Source organism: Ursus maritimus, unplaced genomic scaffold, assembly GCF_017311325.1.
Source record: "Ursus maritimus isolate PB19 unplaced genomic scaffold, ASM1731132v1 scaffold_20, whole genome shotgun sequence".
Lineage (NCBI taxonomy): Eukaryota > Metazoa > Chordata > Mammalia > Carnivora > Ursidae > Ursus > Ursus maritimus.
In genome coordinates, this window is record NW_024424453.1 from 48127952 (window position 1) to 48146955 (window position 19004).

The window sequence follows — 19004 nt, forward strand, 5'->3', positions numbered from 1 at the left end:
TATATCTGAAAGCTTCATTTTTTGCACTCATATTTAAGTGAGCATTTACAAGTTCCTTTATGGCTTGAATTGATTTCCAATGTGACTTCAAGTTTTTTTTTTCAGGAATTTGACATGTAGAAGGTGCATTTCAAATTCTTCCTAAGTAATATTTATTTTCTCCAGCAGAAAACTGAAAATGAAATGCAGTCCCTGCTGATTGTTGTCATTTACTTGACAGCACGGGTGTTGAATATCTAACATTGCTCCACGTCTCCTGCAGCAGCAGCTCGGTGGGCTCGCTCTGTGAGTGGCACCTGTTAATTAACTAATGCAGGAAGACGTCACTGAAGTAGAAGATTGTCATGGGATAACTGACCTGCTGTGTACAAATGCTAACATAACTTTTGCAAAAGAAGATTTTAACGAAGCAGATTTATTTTCAAGGCACAGTGTGGCAATTTTCTGTCCCTTCTTTCTGTTGACTTATTTTTTAGCCCTTTATATTTCTCTAGTGGTGAGAGAGATTCAGCTTGGTATGTGGTGCCCTCCCCCTCACTTTTCTTACCCTTATCTGTTCCTAATTACATTTTTCTAAAACCTGTTGTTTTTTGTATTTTTTTAAAGATTATTTATTTATTGAGAGAGAGAAAGAGAGCGAGCACACATACCTGCCTGCAGGGGGGAGGGGCAGAGGGAGAAGGAGAGAGAGTCTTAAGAGGACTCCCTGCTGAGCTCGGAGGAGCTGATGTGGGCCTTGATTTCCAGACCTTAGATCACAACCTGAGCAGAAACCAAGAGTCGGAGGTTCAACCGACTGTGCCTCTCAGGCGCCCCTGTATTTTGTTTTGTACTCACACCATAAACTTCACAGATAGTCCTTCTTTTCCTCCTTTTCCCTTTTCAGTCATTTCAGTTACAAAAATGCCGTCCTGCAGAGTGAGTAATGGCATAGACTGGAGCCAGATGGCTGTGGGAAAGTTACTCAGCCTTTCGGAACTTCAGTTTCATCCTCTGTAAAACGGAGTCAAGGGGATTTTTGGTTACATATCTGTTAAAGCACTTAGAATAGTACTTTGCACATGCTAAGAGCCCTATAGGTATTTACTGTCCTCCTTCTTTCTCTGTACAGTTTATGCTAATCTCTCGTTTTTAGCTTTGGAGTATTGATTTATAAATAATGATACCGTTTATTATCCTATCTCTTTATTGATAGTGTATGGAAATAATTTTCCCTGTGGAGTTTTAATAGGTTTAAAGTAAATGAGTACTATTTAATATTCATTTTCCACATTCTGACTTAGAAAATATTAGAGCTAAGAGAAACCTCCAATATCACAGAGTGCTCCTTCTTTATTTTCTAACAAGGAAATTAGGGCTTAGGAAAATGGAATGAGTTGACCACAGTCACTCTGTTAGGTTCCGATAGTGCTGACACCAGGATGTGTGACTCTCAGTCAAAGGAGTTTCTTGTCCTATAATTTGAGTGATATACTTTCCCTCCCTGTTTTTGGTGGACCAAAAATGAGCCAGTTCATAAATTTTTCCTACAAAACAATGTAGTGAATATAGTGTCTCTGATATCATCCACCTCGGGTTCTCTAAGATTTTGGTCCATCAGCTGACGAAGACTCAGAAGTGCATCTCATCATTAGGAAGTGGCTGAGGACTTCTGGGTCAAGATGGCAGACTCAACAAAGGGCATTACTTTTGTTCCCTCCTTGTATTGGCTTCTTATTGCTGTTGTAACAAAGCCACAAGTTTAGTGGCTTAAAACAACACAAAAAGGTATTCTTTTACAGTTTTGGAGGTCAAGAGTCTAAAGTCAAGATGTTGGCGTCTTCATTCCTTCAGGAGGCTTCTGTTTCCTTGCCTTGAAAACCCAAGCTAACAAGCTTCTAGCTGCTGCCTGTTTTCCTTGTTTCTCAACCCTTGTGTCACTGCAACCTCATACTTCCGTCTTCACGTCTCCTGTTCACTCTGACCTCCTGCTTCCCTCCTATAGGAATACTTGTGATCACATTGGACCCATTTGGATCATCCAGGATAATCTATCTCAAGATCCTTACCATTAAGGATCACATTTGCAAAGTTCCCTTTTCCATATAAGGTGACACTCACAGTTTCCAGGAATTAGAATATGGGTATCTTTGGGGGAGGGGGCATTATTCATCCTACCACACTTCTAAAGCACCATTAAAATGAGAGTCGAGTCTTCAAAGTTATTAACTCTAGAGAAAACATGAAGTTGCCCAGGAAAGAAAAAATAATCATAGTGTTCCATGTGACTGAATTGGGAATAGTGTTTATGCAGTCATAACAATGTAATCGCTGTCAATCTGATTGAAAGTAAGAGATACATATAGTGGGGGGAATGAGGAGTGGGAGCTGTGTGGGTGTGTGGTAGGGCATGGGGAAAGAGCTGCATCTTCCTTCCTGCATAGGAGGAAGTCAACAGATAATGCCTGCAACTCAAAAAACGCAAGTGTGTATTGTTTAGAGAAATGGAGGGAATGATAATTAGGTAAAAGAAGTGCAGCTAGTTGCCTCTGGGGAGAAGAAGGTTGACCTGGACCACAGGAAGACTTTGACTCTGAAAAAAATAAAAGTTAAAAAATAAATACAGATTGAAAAGGAAGGTGAGGAGGGTGGGTAATGCATGGAGTGGAGAAAGCAAGATGCTTTTGAAGATAACTAACTTGAATTTGACACCTGGGAGACTGATACTCTGTCCCACTAAAGGAAGGTTTTTAAAAAACAATTAGAACTCCCAGTCCGCTTGAGCTGGTTAGGACTCTTACATACACATATCAGAAATTCAGATTAGCCACATGAAAAAAAAAGAAAATGTCTTACCAATGAGAGCATGTCTCGTGGAACTCAAGCTAAGAATCATTCTTGGGCCCCAAAAGCAGCTAGAACCAGAGGCCCAAATATGATACTCGGAGCCCCTACCCCCCAAGTTTCTCTTCCTTCCCCGTCATTTTCCTTTCCACCCTCCATACAGTCTAGTGTTCTTGCTCCTTGGTCCTTGAGATGAGGCATCACCCCTGCCACTCCCTGTTTCAAATATTGAAATGTATTCCTTAGAGGGGAACTCTCGCCTCTGCTGCCCAGTTTCTGGAACTCCAGGGGAAGGAAACAGCTGGCTGTGGCTGGGGTCAGTCACTGTGTGTAGAGTGAATGCTACGCGGTAACCAGGTGGCATCTGAACTTCACCCTTCCTTCCTGGGATTGCTAGCTGTATCATGGAATTTCATCTGATAAAGGGACACCATGCAGTTACTTTAAAGATTAGCACTGTATCTATGGAATGGGGTAAGATAGCGAAGTCTCTGATACATCCTTCAGTGAAAAATAGCAAGCTATAGGCTATATTCCATACGTCTATGTATGCGTGTATTCGCATGTGTTTCATATGCCCTCTACAGCAAACGCTTATGCATGGTGAGTTTCAAGGAAATAGGATGTCAGGGATCTTTATATTGTCTGTGTCATACTTTTTACATACAAATACATGTATTAGTTTAATTTTTACAGAGTATAAGAAAAAAAGGGCAAGTGTGAATTGGATCGTCACCCCTTCAGCCTGATAGCACAAAGCTGGCATTTTATTCCATGATCTGTTTCACACGTGGATATCTTTTTATGGGCCCTGAAGGGAAGGGACCGTTTCTTGAGTTTTTTTCTAGTTCCTTCCTTGTTGAGCACTATAAAATTTACATTACAAATGCTCAGCATATTGCAAATGAACCAGGGATTGAATGAATGATGCATGTTCTCTCCGGAATGTTTACCTACCATCTCAGAGATAGATCACAGGGAAGGAGAAAGGAAGGGAGGGAAGATGTGGTATGTGGAACTCGAGAGGCTGTGCTCTAGCTCAGGGCCCAGCTCGTAAAAGCCCCTTCATACTTCAGCAAGTGCTGCATTGAAGTCAGAATTCAATTGGATGAAGCTTTCGTGCTTTCTAGGCAGACCATGGGGTGTGTTGCTGCCGAGAGGGGTCACACTCCCTCCTTTTTTTTAAAATTTATTTTTAATTTTTTTTTATTATGTTAGTCACCATACACTCCTCCTGAGAAGATTTCCTTCCCTGTTCCTCCACCCCACTCTTCTAGCACTTTCCTGGGCATTGCATACATATAACCAGTCATTCTGTTACTCCTTCATTTCCTGGTGGAAATTGGAAACTTGATGTACCTTTGAGTTAATAAAATGTACTTTCTTGGATTAGTCATAAACAACATTGTATCTTAAGTTTGGGATATGAAATTAGCACCCACTTCTACTTTTTATGTTCTCCTTTTCAAAAATGGGCTCCAGATCTATTTGTATAAATCAATTCTAAGCTACTTTAGCTATCTGAGTAATCAAAAGGAGTATATCTTTCAGTGCATAAATCCCTCAAGTGTTAAACTTCTCTTTTCAGCAATATTGTAATTGAGCTTATTCTATCCAATGTTTTTACCTCTCAAGTATGCATGGAGAGGGGGGGCATAGAACTAGGTTTCCATGTTGCTAAAATGCAGCGTCCTGCTTCAATCAGAAAAGGGCATTGCAATCTCCTGGGGCAGGTGACCAGAAGAAATCATATACTTGTAATAATTCAATACAGTGTTCTCCTCTGTCTTTGGAGTTAGATGGATTCTCTACTAATCATGCGGGTCCAGGGACCGCTGTGGGTTCAGGGGACCTGGGGCAAGGTTGTTTTTAAGATACTCTCATATAGCGAGTCCCTTCAGGTTTGGGGGGGATTTTTTATTAAAAACATTAGCCTCTGTCATATTTGAGAAGTGCCCAGCCTCTGACCATGAAGTACTTCCAGTTTTCAGGTTTGATGGCTTGCTGCCTTTCAGCAGAATACCGCGTTGGGAATTGGTGAGTCCTATGCATCAAGGGAAACTTGGTCAGTGTCCCTCTCCTAACCAGGGAACACCAGACTCCCATGGGCCCTGGTGTTTGGGCAGGGTGTGAGAGCAAGGCTTGAGATGTAGCCTGGAAGCCAAAGCTCCAAGGCAGAGGGCGTGCAAAATTGGGGCCACAATTGCACAGGGAGAATGGGGGCCAGGGCACGGTGTAGACACCCAGAGTCTCCTAAGAAGGGGCTGGAAAAACAGAGGCAAAAAACCGGCACTAAGATGGTTCATAAGTTTTGAGCTTGAGAAGTGGGACATATTTTCATTCGGGGTCATGTCTGTGTGCGGGAGGCTGCTCATTAACCTTCCGCCAGAACAGGTCTTGTGTGCTGGGAGGCACTGGCTCAGGACCCTGCAGGTCAGACACGCCTCCACGGGCCCTGCCAGTGTGTCCAGGATGGGCGTGGCCACTTTCACCCTCCCTGGTTTTCTGTTTAAAAGCAGACTTTAAACTCCGCTGACTTGTGATTCTGCGTTTGGTGGTATAGCACTGATGAGTTTGGGAAAGAACGATTTTCGCACATCACATCTCACAGATGCCTTTATACTTCTCTTCCAGATTATCTGTTCAGGGTGACTTTCCTGAACCCTAGGGAAAATGGCCACGTGTTTGTATGATGCAGATATCAAATTATTTATAAGGAAGCCTCAATTTGGGGAGGTCGCGTTTGGATTTAGAATGTTGTATTCACATCACTAATGATAGAAATGTAAATTGCTTTCAAAAGCTTGGCGTTTCAAAGTATACTCTCATATTATCTCTCTAGTCCAACAGATTTTGAAAAAGTAATAATATAATCAGGACACGGTGACCGGAGCTGGGAATAGCGCATGCACATTAATATTCCCAGAACATTAAACACTTGAAAACAACTCATGGGGATGACTCCTTTAGAGATTTGCTTATAATTAATACAAAATAATTCTTGGATTTTTTTTTTGATGAGTTGGTTGTAATTAATGCAAAGTAATTCTTGGGTTCTGTGGCTTAATGAATTTTGATTTCTCTTCGAGGTGTTAGGATGTATTAAGAAGTTCTTACAATGGCGTTTGACCAGGGACTGGAAAACGCTAGAGCCCCATTTCAGATGCCTCTGTACAGCATCTCGGAGGGAGCCGATGGGCAAGCAAGGCACAGAAACCTTTATTATGCTGGTCTCCATAGAAGGCTGCTTTTAGCCTTACTTCCTATAGTAGGTCCACCTGCCAGACTGGAAACAAAGTTAGTTGTGGCTCTCCCTGTGTATTTGCCTCAGTGTTGAACCATCAGTCTTGCATCTTAACACTCAGGCAGGAGAGCCTCCCTTTTCCCTTCACACAGGTGCGTACCAGCTTATACCAATGGAGATAGGCAGGCGACACAGCAAGGGGCTGTGCATTTGCCCAGGGGCCTGGAGCAGAGCTACCTAAGCCACAGGTAGCTACTAAATCTCAGACTGGGTCTGGATGAGAGAGGGGAGAGAGAAAAAGAAACAAACAAAAACCATGAAAGGAACGGCCAGGCTTTTCCCGGGGGTGCAGGCCTCTGGCTATGCTGTATACCACCAACCTTAGTGGAAGAGGAGAGTGGAAAGAGCCATACACCCATGCCCGGGGACAGGTGAATCCCTTAGAGAATTTTCACTCTGGAGAACACAGCCCTGGCAATGTCCCTGAACTTGACTCTCTTTCTTTGGAGGTAAGAGTATCTTTCTCTTGATCAGCGCTTATCTGTGGAGAAGAATAAAAGAACAAAAGTAGGGGAATGTTAACGTCTTTTCCTTCCCTTTGCCTCCTTCTTAGATATATTCCTCCACTTTAGTAAAATGCCTTGTGTTTTAGCTTATTCACAGAGCTTTGCCAATATTAGCAATCTAATCCTTGAGTCCCCTGGGGTAAGATGAGGGGACAGACAGCAGTCCCTCTCTTTGCTCCATAGTGGATATGGTCAGCCTTATGGAAATGCAGGTTCAAGCCCTTCTTTCCAAGAAACAGTACTTCCTAACTCTCTCTATGGGGAAATTCTGGAATCTGCGTGGAAGCAAACATGTCAAAACCTACAGGGTTTATGGGGAAAGTGCACCAAGAAAGATCGGGTAACTTGAAGTTTGACTTCAGGCCACAGGATTACCAACAACTGGCATCACTTGCCTGGAAATGACCCAGTCAGTGAACTTTCCTCAGGCTTATGAACTGTGGCAATGAACCAGCCTTCCTTGACACCTTTCTCTTTTAAATTCCAGTCATTCCTTTTTACCTACGATGTGAGTATGTTACCATGATTATTTCTCTAATAGCACTTTTCCTTCCTTTCCTCTGTAAAGCCTGCCCCTGTTGTCTGCGATTTGCTCAGTGCTGCTTGTCTTGCTTGTCTGTCTTGACTGTCCTTTGGGAACCCTTCTGCTCTCTCTGGTCATCTGCAGTTTCTGTTTTTCTGGTCTAGACTGCCACCCAGTTTCTAGGTTTTAATCTCCAACTGCCTTTAGACATGTCAAGCTCATGTCTTAAAAGCTATCTTACAGTGCCTAGAAAACTCACTCCCCAGTTCTTCTAGTGCTGATATAATTCTCCTATTCCTTATTGACCCTTTTTGGCCCCATTCCACTGTTGCCACCAAGTTACAGATCACATTTCTTTAGTGATGTGTCTGCCTTCGTCCTTGCTCCCCACCACCACATGGTTATGGCAGGACCTCAGTGGCCTACTCATTGGTCTTCTGCTCTCAGTTCCCCACTGGTTGGTCCAAGAGGCTCTACGATATTGACAAAAGTACATCAAGGACTTTGGAGTTATACATGGGTTCAAATCACTTCTGTGACTTGTACTTAACTCTGTGACCTTGAACTTGTTACTTGAGTACTTGTTACTTGAGCCTTTTTTTTGTTTATATAAAATGGAGATATCAGCATCTGCCTCACAGAGCTGTTACAGAATTCAGGTGAGGTATTAAATGTAAAAAGCCAAGTAAAGGCTTGGACACAGAGCAGTGCTCAGTAAATGCTGTTATCATCCCAGTACAACTGTTAAAGTATGGAAGATTTCCATCACTCTAGAATGTTCCATCCTGTCCCTTCCCTAGAGGCAACTCCTGTTCTGATCTCAATCAACATAGACATTTTTTTCAGAATCTTATTCATACCACTGAGTTTATACACCTGTTTCTGGGGTCTATCTCTCAGCATCCTTTTTGAGATCCACCCCTGTCCTTGTGGGATTCAGTGGCTCATTTCTTTTTATTGCTGACTAGTATTCCATTGTATGAATATATCTTAATGTATTCGCCCATTCTCCTCTTGATGGACACCTGGGCTGTCTCTAGCTTAGGGCTATTTTGAATAAAGGTCTAATGAGTCTTTCTGTGGATATAGGTTTTCATTTACTTGGGTAAATACCTAGGAGTTGAATTGCTAGGCAATATACTAACTATATATTTAAATTTATAAAAACTGCAACTATTTCCCATCAGCAGTGTATATGAGTACTGGTAACTCCACATCCTTACCAACATTTGGTGATGTCAGCTTTTTTCATTATAATTATTCCTGTTTGTGTGTGGTAGTATCTCATTGTGGTTTTAATTTGCATTTTGCTCATGACTAATGATATTGAACATTTTTCATGTGCTTATTGACATATATCTTTTGGGAACGGACTGTTTAAATTTTTTACCCATCTTTAAAATTGATTGCCTTTTTATTATTGAGTTGTAGGAACTGTTTGTGTATTCTGCATATAAGTTCTTTATTAGGTATAGATGTTGTAAATATTTAATTTTGTGATGTTTAATTTACCAATTTTTAAATGATCCAAATTTTGGGACCTTAGAAATCGTGCCTGCCTCCTAGTTACAAAGATCTTCTCTTATATCTTATTCTAGAACCTTTACAGTTTTAGTTTTTATGTGCAGATCTGTGATTCATGTGAAACTAGTTTTGCATATCATATGATGTCGTGGCAAGGATCCTTTTCCCCATATGGATACTCAGTTTTTCCACCCCCTTTTGTTGAAAAGAATTTTTTTTTTTTTTGGTAAAGAATTCACTTGTTGCAATTTATGTGACCATATATATGTGGTCCATTTCTGGACCCTGAAACTGGAAGTGTTGGCATAAAGTCATTATTCTTCTCTGTTGATGTGTACTTGTTATCTCTATCCACTGAATCAATGACCAGCAGCATGAGCATCCTTAGTGCTCAGACCATGGTTTCCAAATATGATCTCTTCTTAAAAGACACCAGGGCTTCTTGGAGAAGTAGTTAATGCCCTGTCTGAGACAGGAATTTTTTTTAAAATTTTTTTAAACCCTTCATAAAGCATTTAAATTCATTTTATTTAATATGTTTGATGCAGGAATTCTGAAGATGAACTTGAGACATATAATAGCAGTGGCTAGGACACTTTTAAGGGGCTGTCAGTAGCCAAAGATGGAAACAAGTTGGACACTTAAAAAAAAAAAAAAGGATTGAATCCATTGAAATTCATAAAATGTATTCTATAAAAATCCACTGTATTCACAATGATGCCACAAAATGAACTCATTAGTAACTTTTGGTAACTTTTATCTTCCCCACCCTCTCCTCCATTAGTCACATTTGGTAATCACTAATACTCCAAAATCATTGTTCCGAAAACCAGTAAATGACAACAAAGAAACATTTATCAAACACATATCCTGCCTTTCCTTTACAAACCATATTTTATGATAACCAAATAGTTGATAAAAGAAGACTCCTCCCCCTCTCTCTCTTTTTCTTTCTTTCTTTCTTCCCCTTCCTTCCTTCCTTCCTTCCTTCCTTCCTTCCTTCCTTCCTTCTTTCAGAGACAGTGAGTGAGAGTGCAGGAGCAGGGGAGGGACAGAGGGAGAAGGAGAAGCAGGCTCCCCACTGAGCAGGGAGCCCTATGTGGGGGCTCATCCTAGTACCCCAGGATCATGACCTGAACCAAAGGCAGATGCTTAACCACTGAGCCACCGAGGCACCCCAAGAAGATTCTTTATAGAAAAAAACCAGCTGAAAAAATGCAGAAGGAATGATAGAATTTGAAACTTACTATATTGCCCTTATCTAATGAAATGTGGGACTAGATGGTGGTCCTTAGTAGGTAACATTTGATGTTGAATTTTATAATGAATGGTTGGGCTGACAATCCCTGAACCTGATCAATTTTAACATTGTTAAGTGTAGAACAGCTAGACAGTGTATCCTTCCAGATATGATGCAACAGGACATGTAGAGACCCAGTCCCAAGTATTATTGCCAAAATAATTGAACCGGAATTAAATGGAGTCTCTAGTCACTACAACTACCATTTTTCAGGAAATACAGGGATACAGGAAAAACACCACAAGAAAATCTACAGGAAAACAAAGTTCTAACTTCTCCAAAAATAAATGGCATGAAAATTGCTGGGGAAGAAAGACTGTTAGACATTAAAGGAGATGTAAGGTCTGCAACCAAATGGAATGTGTGGACCTGGTTTGTATCCTGATTTCAACAAACTAATCCTTAAAAAGACAGTTTTGAAACAGTTGAGTTTTGAACATAGGCTGCGTATTGCCTATATTAAATAAGTTTCGTTTTATTAAGTAGTAATAATGTTTTTAAAAAAACAACCTTTATCTGTTAGACTATACAGAAATATTTACAGGAGAAATAAGATGATGTCTGTTATTTACTTTAAAATCCTAAAAAAAAAAAAAGGGGATAGATTAAACAAAGATGGGCGAAAGTGTTGATAATTATTGAAGAAAGTGGTGGGGGTTCCTTTTACAGAACTGTCTTGTGACTTTCTTTGTTTTCATAATGAAAAGTTTAAATGAGAAAAACGTGTATTTTGACCCTGAAGTGAAAGTTCTAGCCATGAAGAGCACAGAATATATGGCCGAGAATAGGCCACTTGACATCATACTAATGAGCTTGCTGGCGTTATCACTGCTGTGGAGAAATATTTTGTGTCATGCATCATTTCTAATCTCCTATGAGCACCTTTCCTGACAGCTGGTGACTTCAGTGTGTCAAGTCAGAGCTTGGCCTTTGTTGCCTGCTTTTTCACATAGCGGGCTGGAAAGACTTTCCGTCCCAGCGGGGATCCCATTCCATTCCTTGAAGACTGCATGAAGATTGGGAAGATCGCTCACTGTTGCTCGCCAGCTGTTTAGTCTGAGTCAAGCTGCGTGTCGAGGGGTATCCGGGGGTCCACCTCCCCCTCTGAAGAGCCACGTCCTTCTCTTCTGTTCGCATAGTTCTCACCCTTCTGCACTTTGACCCTCGGTGTGATGTGTCACAAAGTAATCCTAAACCCCCAAAGGAAAACCTCTTGCAGCATGTATTTACCAAACACTGTGTTTTGAAGTCCTTCTGCCCTGTCTGCAGCTCCTGAATGCCGAAGTGCTGATTCATGGCATGCGAATGAGTGATGCTGCCCGACTCAGACGAGAATGCCTTCTGGTGTCATGTACATGTCATAGTAATTGCTCTTCTATACTGTGTGTCGTTGAGGATATGTGCAATCAGACCTTGTCATAGATCAATTTTGCCAACAGTTTACCTCCTCTTCAAGTGTGTGTATCTTCGGCTTTGTGACTTGTACCACTCTTTGCCACAAGGTGTACAACTTGGAGACCTCTATAGTTTTGGTTTCTCTCTGCCTTTAGTGACAAAATTAATTACTTTTGAAGCCTAAGAATTACTCTGCACTTGTCTAGGAGAACTAAATTGCTTTACTGGAAGGGACGATGGCATCGTTTGGAAGAGGTACTAAAACTTGGCTGGCTGTGCCTGGCAGAGTTTCCATCTAGTTGATCATCTGAAAACTAGGGACAAATGGACTGATTGCAACACCAATAAAGTCCAGCTTACTATACAGCTCCTTACCATGCTTACTCCCACCCTCTGCTGTGTAAAATATTTATTTCTAAAGATTCAGTTTTTCTAGAGCATTCAGACGATCACTGATGCCAAAGGTCCTTCACCATTTTAGGTTTGTAACACTGTGTGTTGTATTTTCACCACGTTTACATCTGAATCATTTTTGTGAATTCAAAGAGTAATGCTACATAATAGTATCATAAAAATGCCAACTTAATTATAAATAATAATGCCCCTACTTGTGAAAATGTGTTTTTTGTGACAGACTACATCAAATTCAAAGTTGAAAACCAACTGCACTGTTAATTTAATATGAGGTTTGCAGAGACAAAATGATAGAACCTGGAAATTTCTAAATATCAGATTTGTTAAAATCATAGTTGATCTTACATTTCAATTTTTTTTTTTTTTGGAATGCATGTGGAAAAAAAAATGCTTCATTGTTTTATCCTCTTGGAATGACCCGATTACTTCTAGATCCTTGGGTCCCCTGGGTCCATTGTGAAGAACTGAACTTCAGAGAACCTGGGGACAGTATGTTCATATGTAACAGGTTTTCTTCCAGTGTCAGGGAGCCCTCTGTTCTTGTGAGCCTATTCACGTAGGATCGCGTTTCTCTAAGTGTAATTTGGGGAACCTTTGCATCAAGTCACCTGGGAGCTTATGTAACAAGTCCCAGGGTCCTGAGCAGACTCCAGGAGTGAGGCCTAGAAACCTGCATTTTTAAAAACATGCCTGAGGGTATCTGGTACGAGTACAGTTGAAGGACTGCTTTGAGTTTATGCAACATAGAATACACATGCCTGCTCTGTTGGGTTTATGTGACACGTTATTTTGTAATTTACAAGACATGTTGTACCCTTCTCCTTTTTACCCGCAGGACTGGTCCGCCATGTCTGTGACCTGTTCACTGAAACCGCCACACTGTGCTTGGATGTGGACAATAAGAACAACAACGAGACAGCGGCTGCGCTGCTCTTCTCCCTGCTCGATATTCTGCACGGCATGCTGACCTACACGTCCAGTGTCGTTCGGCTCGCTCTGCAGGTACAGGGCCTCTCCTCCTGGGTCTTGAACAACCCAACACCACGTCACCCTTCTCTTTCGTTCTCTCCTTTCTGGTCTTCCTCTAATGAGTCTTAATTTTTGAAAAAGAACATATGATTCTATAGAGAGAGACTATGAGATAAGCCATCTTGGGATGACCAATGTCAAGGACACATAATGTGATCACACAATCTGAAAGGAAAGCAGGAGAGGCCTAAGGAAACGCTTGCCGAGAGCTAGTTGGGGAAGTCTGATGGAGGAGGAGATCGTTTGCCTTATAGGCACCTGAAGGCCCGCCCAGCAATGTGCCATCTTTCCTGTCTGGAGATGGCGCTCCAGCCTACCTTCAACAGGACAAATGAGCTTGCTGTGGACAATGGATTGAGATTTTAGGCAAACACACACACGTGCGCGCGCACACACACACACACACACACGTTTGTATATAAATAGGAACACACACATACGTATATGTACAACACACAAATTTTCTCACTTTCTCTTAAATGACCAATAACATAAAATTGCAAGACAGTTTTTGAGGAACAGAAGCGTGTTGAATGGCTATGGAAAAGTCAATTCATCCCAAACTGTAACCTGGATTTACTTCGCGTCATGCTGTAAGGAAGGAAGGGGGTGCGGGTTTATTGAGTACTTTCTGTGTTAGGTGTTAGGTACCCCCACATGCCTATTTCATTTAGCCAGCTGAGTCTGTTGATACTTAGATTATGTGAAAGCACACAGCTAATATGAATTCATTGCTATATTTAAAATCCTGGTAAAATTGCAAGAGATACATACATTAAGCGGTAGCATCCTGGCTCAGAGAAGCTGAAGTTGAAACCAAACTGTCTGATACCTTGCCAGGGTCAGAGTAGCAGAGCCAAGAATGATTCCCTAGACTCTGGTTTAGTCTCTGTTATTCATCATTCTGATAAATGGTATCTTTTATCCCCACTTGAGCTGGTCAAGTGTTTAGCTTGTCTAGTGAGTGTGGTTTAATAAATAATTCCAAGATCCCCTTAGTAAACATGATAGTTAGTGTTTAACCCAAACTTGTAAAGCCAGTAGATGGAAGTGGCCTTCAAACTGCCTGATTGTTTTTACTTGCTCATCTCTAAGAATTGCAAGCTAACAGAGTACTGTTAAGTAATTATGCAATCTGAGTTATGGATTTCTCTTTCCTTTCCCTCTCTTTTCTAGTGTTTTTTTTTTCAGAGAACGTTGTTTCTTATTTCAGTTTTGACAGTGGTTTTAGATAATTCTTCAAGGCTCCATCGATAAGTAAGATGCTTTGATGATATCAATCTGTAAAAGATTATGTTTTGTAGATTGTAGATAAAAAGGATCAGAAGCTAAAGAATTCCAGAACAATAGAAATCCTTTTATTACAAGTGATTTAGAGAGATATTCAAGGATGTTTAAAAGAAAACTCCTTAATACAAAATATTTTCTAATTCTGTTTTTTAAAAATTTTTTTTTTATAATGATTTTTTATTATGTTAGTCACCATACAGTACATCCCCGGTTTTTGATGTAAGGCTCGATGATTCATTAGTTGTGTATAACACCCAGTGCACCATGCAATATGTGCCCTCCTTACTACCCATCACCGGTCTATCCCATTCCCCCACCCCCCTCCCCTCTGTAGTCCTCAGTTTGTTTCTCATAGTCCATAGTCTCTCATGTTTCATTATCAGGGAGGACTTCTTGGAGGAGAGATGAGGGCTGAGTTTTAAAGAGTGACATTTAATTAAACAATAGGATGTGAGAAGATCCTTGTAGGTATGAATAAGAAGGCATAAAGATCCAGAAAAAAATAAAAGCTGGTGAATTTCTGAACTGCAAAAGACAGTTTTGAAATGACAGGATTAAAAGAAGTGAGCAAGAACATGACAGGAATGAAAGCTGGAGAGGGAGGCAAAGGAGCGATCTAGACTTCCATCAAGTCTCCTCTATTCTCGTAAAGTCCTGTCAAGCTTCAAGGATGCTGCCTCTTAGCTCTGGAAACAAGAGGCATCGGCGTCCCAAGTTTGCATCCCTCCTTCCCGTGATTTCCCCAGCCTTATAGATGCAATGTTTACTGCTCCTCCAGCAGCCTTGATGTCTCCTCAATCCTATTAAGTGTGCTTTTTTTTTTTTTTAAACTCCCATGGGTGAGTCCTGGGAAGAGCTGCAGATGTGTTTTCCCTATTTTATGGAGGACCCGGAAGAAAAATGGCAAGGCACTCTAGACATGGCTGTTGGCTTGAAGAGGTGTAGTGTTCTGGACGTAAGGTGACTGTGACCTCTGGCATCATAGTCAGAGCTCCACTTGGTTGAGGCATGTTTGCTGTCAGCTCTGTATGCCTAGAACCCATCCGGTTTCCTTCCAGCAATAGCAGGTGGGCATGTGTTCCAGACCGGGTTGATAATAGGCCCAGGCTCTGGCCACAGGGACTGGTCCCGACACCAAAGCTGTAAGGGTATGGTGCCAGCCTGCCGGGGTTTCATCTCAGGGTGACACCTGAGGGAATGCTCCTCCCAGGTAGAGCGATGCAGAGATGAGATTTGGAGAGTCACAAAGACCCAGTGGCTCGAAGCCCAGGACTTTGTGAGCCATAACATCAATCCTATCTTGTGGCTTTGTGTTGTCATTGTTGACGCTTGTTTGTTTTTCCTTATTCTATTTTGCTTCAGGTTTCTGTCAGTGGTAATCTTGAGAGTCCTAAAAAGCCCAGTCCTTCTAAGCTGGAAATGGTCAGACCTCAAGAAACTATACACAGACCCTGGAGTAATTCCTAGAAATTCTTTGGAGACCGCTGGGATATAATGAGAAAGGTGGAGGGCACGAAGAGAGTACCCCTCCTTCTCAGAGTGAAGACATCACCTGATGTGTCGTGTATAATGAGGTCCGGAGTTGGGAAGGCATGGGTTCTGGTCTTGTTTCCATCTCTCCCTAACTCTGAGACCACACATTCTTTAAACTTCTTCCCTCGATGTCAAATGGATGTAAGACTAATACCCACCTCACAGGGTTGGAAGGAAAAATGCCAGAGAACTTGGAGCAGCACATAGCACAACAGAGAACAATGTTAATTCTCCTGTGGATTAGGGTGTTTTGTTGTAGGCCAACTCATCAGTATATCACAAACCTTGCCGGTTCCAGGGGAGGAGATGACTGAACCAAGAGCCTCTGCGGCTTGATCAAAAGACAGTTGACAGCCAGTCCTCACCTGTCCCATCTGTATACTTGCAAAATTCTCTTTGCTTTCTATCTCCCAGAGCAGAAGCTCAGCAAAGATGAATGAATTATAAAAATGTCTTCCTCTAAAATGCAACTTCCCTTGACATGCATGTGGTACAAACACCTTTTGCTCCATTCATATCTGGTGAGATGTTCTATCCCTCTGCCATGGTCCATAAACGCATATCCATTTATACATGAATAAATATACGTCCATCTCAGGTGGAAAATGCCTTAAAGGGAGAGGCTGGGTCTGTGTATCTCACTCCCTGCAGAGCTCAGCAGAGTGTTATGGAAAAGCTTGGATTGCTGTTTTATCAGGCACAGGAAGAGGGAAAAAATGGAGAGGGGGCCTGTTGAGCTCTTACTATGAGTCAGACAATAGGTTTAGGCTGAAAATATACCATCATCTTTGATTGTCTCCACAACCCTGGCTGTTGTATGCATTCAAACATTGGATACTGAGGCTCAAAAAAGCAAAATTATGTACCCACACGGGAAAGCTACTTCGTGGCAGCCTGGCTCTATGTCTGTGGTTTTCCCACCTCCCAGTGGAATGATTGGGGTGTCCGGCAGATTCGGTTCTCAGCTCCACCATTTACGCATTAGCTTGAGCAATTTTTTTTTTACCATCTCTGAGCTTCATTTCCTCTTCAATAAAATGGAGTAGTTATACTCACTTCACAGGATGGTCATGAAGATTAAATGAGGTCATGAAGATTATGGGGTTTAGAACAATGGCTGGTGCTTTGTAAGCATTGAACAAATCGTAGCTGCTTTCACATGGTTGTGTTATTTACCATTATTTCTACTGTGCCCTCTTGTCTTCCTACGTTCAGAGCCCAAAGGCTATTTGGCAAGAGGTGCTTCTGGTCCTGTTTTCAACCAGAGATGTCTACAGCTGCGGCAGGCACGGTGCTGATGCCTGCAGGCCTGTGCACACACCACCTTTCTCACACCCACTGCACAAGTTCAGGGCATCTGAGCCTGGCTCCAGGCTGCCCGAAAGCCTAGAGAACTGCTTCCCGTGGGTACAAGAGCCAAGGCTAGCTTTCAGCCCTGGCTGCAGCACAGCTGGTGGCCTCCATCTCCCCCATAAGGAGGCCATATGGACCAGGCTCTTTCTCCAGCAGTGGGCACTGCACAGGCAACACAGGCCATGAAATGAGCTTTTATCACCCAGGCCTTCTTCTTGTTCATTTTCTACTGCTGCCTGACAAACAACTGTTGCACTTCCCAGCATGACAAAGTATCTAGGGTTTGCTCTACCATCTACCCCACAGCAAGGGTGGACTGAAGAAAGCAAGACCCCCTCACTTCTCCTCTGGCTTTTGTGTTTCTTGTGACTTGGCTGCTCACATGACCCCTTCCAGTAGCCCTGCTGCAGAAAGAGGGAAAGCCTAGATACATACTCTTCCACTGCTGACGCCTCTCTCCTTTATCTTGGGAAGCAGTGAGGTTGAGCTAAAAGGAGACAAAACTGGGAGTCAGACAGGGAAGGTATGAATCCTGGTTCTGCAATTTCCTCAACTGAAGGACAGTGGGCAAAACACTTGTCCTTTTGGACTCTCAGTTTTCTCTTCTGTCAAATGGGCTCATGATCCCTATAAAACCACACAATTGTTGAGAGAAGGCAATGAATGGTTTCAGAAGCCCTACAGAGCAAGATAACCATTCTAGTTCCCTTCAAATTTCCTTGCCATGGGATTGAATTTGTCTGAAGGAAAGTTAACGGGAGTCATCCAGATTAATCTCTCTATCTCCGTATAAAATATTTGAAGGTTCTTCTGGTAGAACAAGGATCAGCAAACTTGCTCTGTAAAGAGCCATATTATAAATATTTTGGCTTTGGGGGCCATATGATCTCTGCCACAACTATGCAACTCTGCCACTGTGGCACAGACAGGGTCACAGATAAATGAGTGGGTGTGGCTATGTTCCAATAAAACTTTATTTACTACAGCAGGTGGTGGTGGGCTGCACAGGCTGGAAGCCTGTAGACTGCCCACTCCAGCCTTAGATGTTCAGAGCGTTTGGAGCTGAGGAAGAGCATCCCCTTGCCAGCGAATCAGAGGGCCAATATCTTCTTTCTGCCAACATCCCTTCGGAAACCCACCCATCAGAAAGGCAGAACCCATGCCAGCTGCCGAAATTCTCTCTCTGCCTTTGAGAAACTGGAAGTTTAGATTTATGCACATGGCAATTTGTTTCACATAATTCTGTCAGTAATTACACCGACTTCCACTAGCAGCCATTAGGTAAATGATTTGGCCCTTTCCCCTGAGTAATATTTTCCCCCACTGAAATAAATGGAGGGTGCACTTCTCTCCTATAAGTGAAGCATATTATTTGCCTCATCACACAAGGCAAATGCGGTAGCTCCAAGCTATTAGTCTATCACCGCAGCGATCAGACGGCCAGGAGCCAGAAGTAATTTACAACAGGGAAGTAAACAGGGCCCCAGATAAATAAATAAGAGGCCTGGGCTGGTCTGGGGCCTGAAAAGATTAAGTAATGAGACTATCTAGCGAGAGATTTAGTGCTAAGTGAGCTAGGACCAGAGCAGCCTCCCATGGAGGAATCAAATTATATCATTGGAAAGAGATATTATTGAAGTCCCTCATGCTGAGCTGGGAAATCAGCACTTCTTGGGAGGGGAGGGCTGCCATCATTAGCATAGCAATTTGGGACTCCACACTGAAGACCGGCTAATTAGCTACAGGTAAATGGGTTATTTATGACAGGTAAGCAGGGTACAGGGCCCCTGCCCACTAGAAAAACCTGGTGAGTTCCTCAGTGTCTGCTGGGTTATAAGTAAAGGAAGAAGCAGGCTCCCAGCGGAGGAGCCCGATGAGGGACTCCTTTCCGGAATGCTGGGATCACGCCCTAAGCCGGAGACAGACGCTTAATGACTGCGCCACCCAGGCACCCACGTTGTGGGCTTCTTGATTTTTCAGCCTGCCTTCTGGGGGAGGGACCTGCCGCGC

The 19004-nt window shown here is 42.4% G+C and overlaps 1 protein-coding gene across 4 annotated transcripts in view; it reads left to right on the forward strand.

Moving 5' to 3' along the window:
- Positions 1-19004, forward strand: part of ULK4 (unc-51 like kinase 4) — a 596079-nt gene that overhangs the window by 381132 nt on the left and 195943 nt on the right. For all 4 annotated transcript variants that reach the window (XM_040636925.1, XM_040636927.1, XM_040636926.1 and 1 more), the window contains one exon: positions 12625-12791. In XM_040636925.1, coding sequence (XP_040492859.1) covers positions 12625-12791 — 167 coding nt within the window. The remainder of the gene's footprint in view (positions 1-12624; positions 12792-19004) is intronic.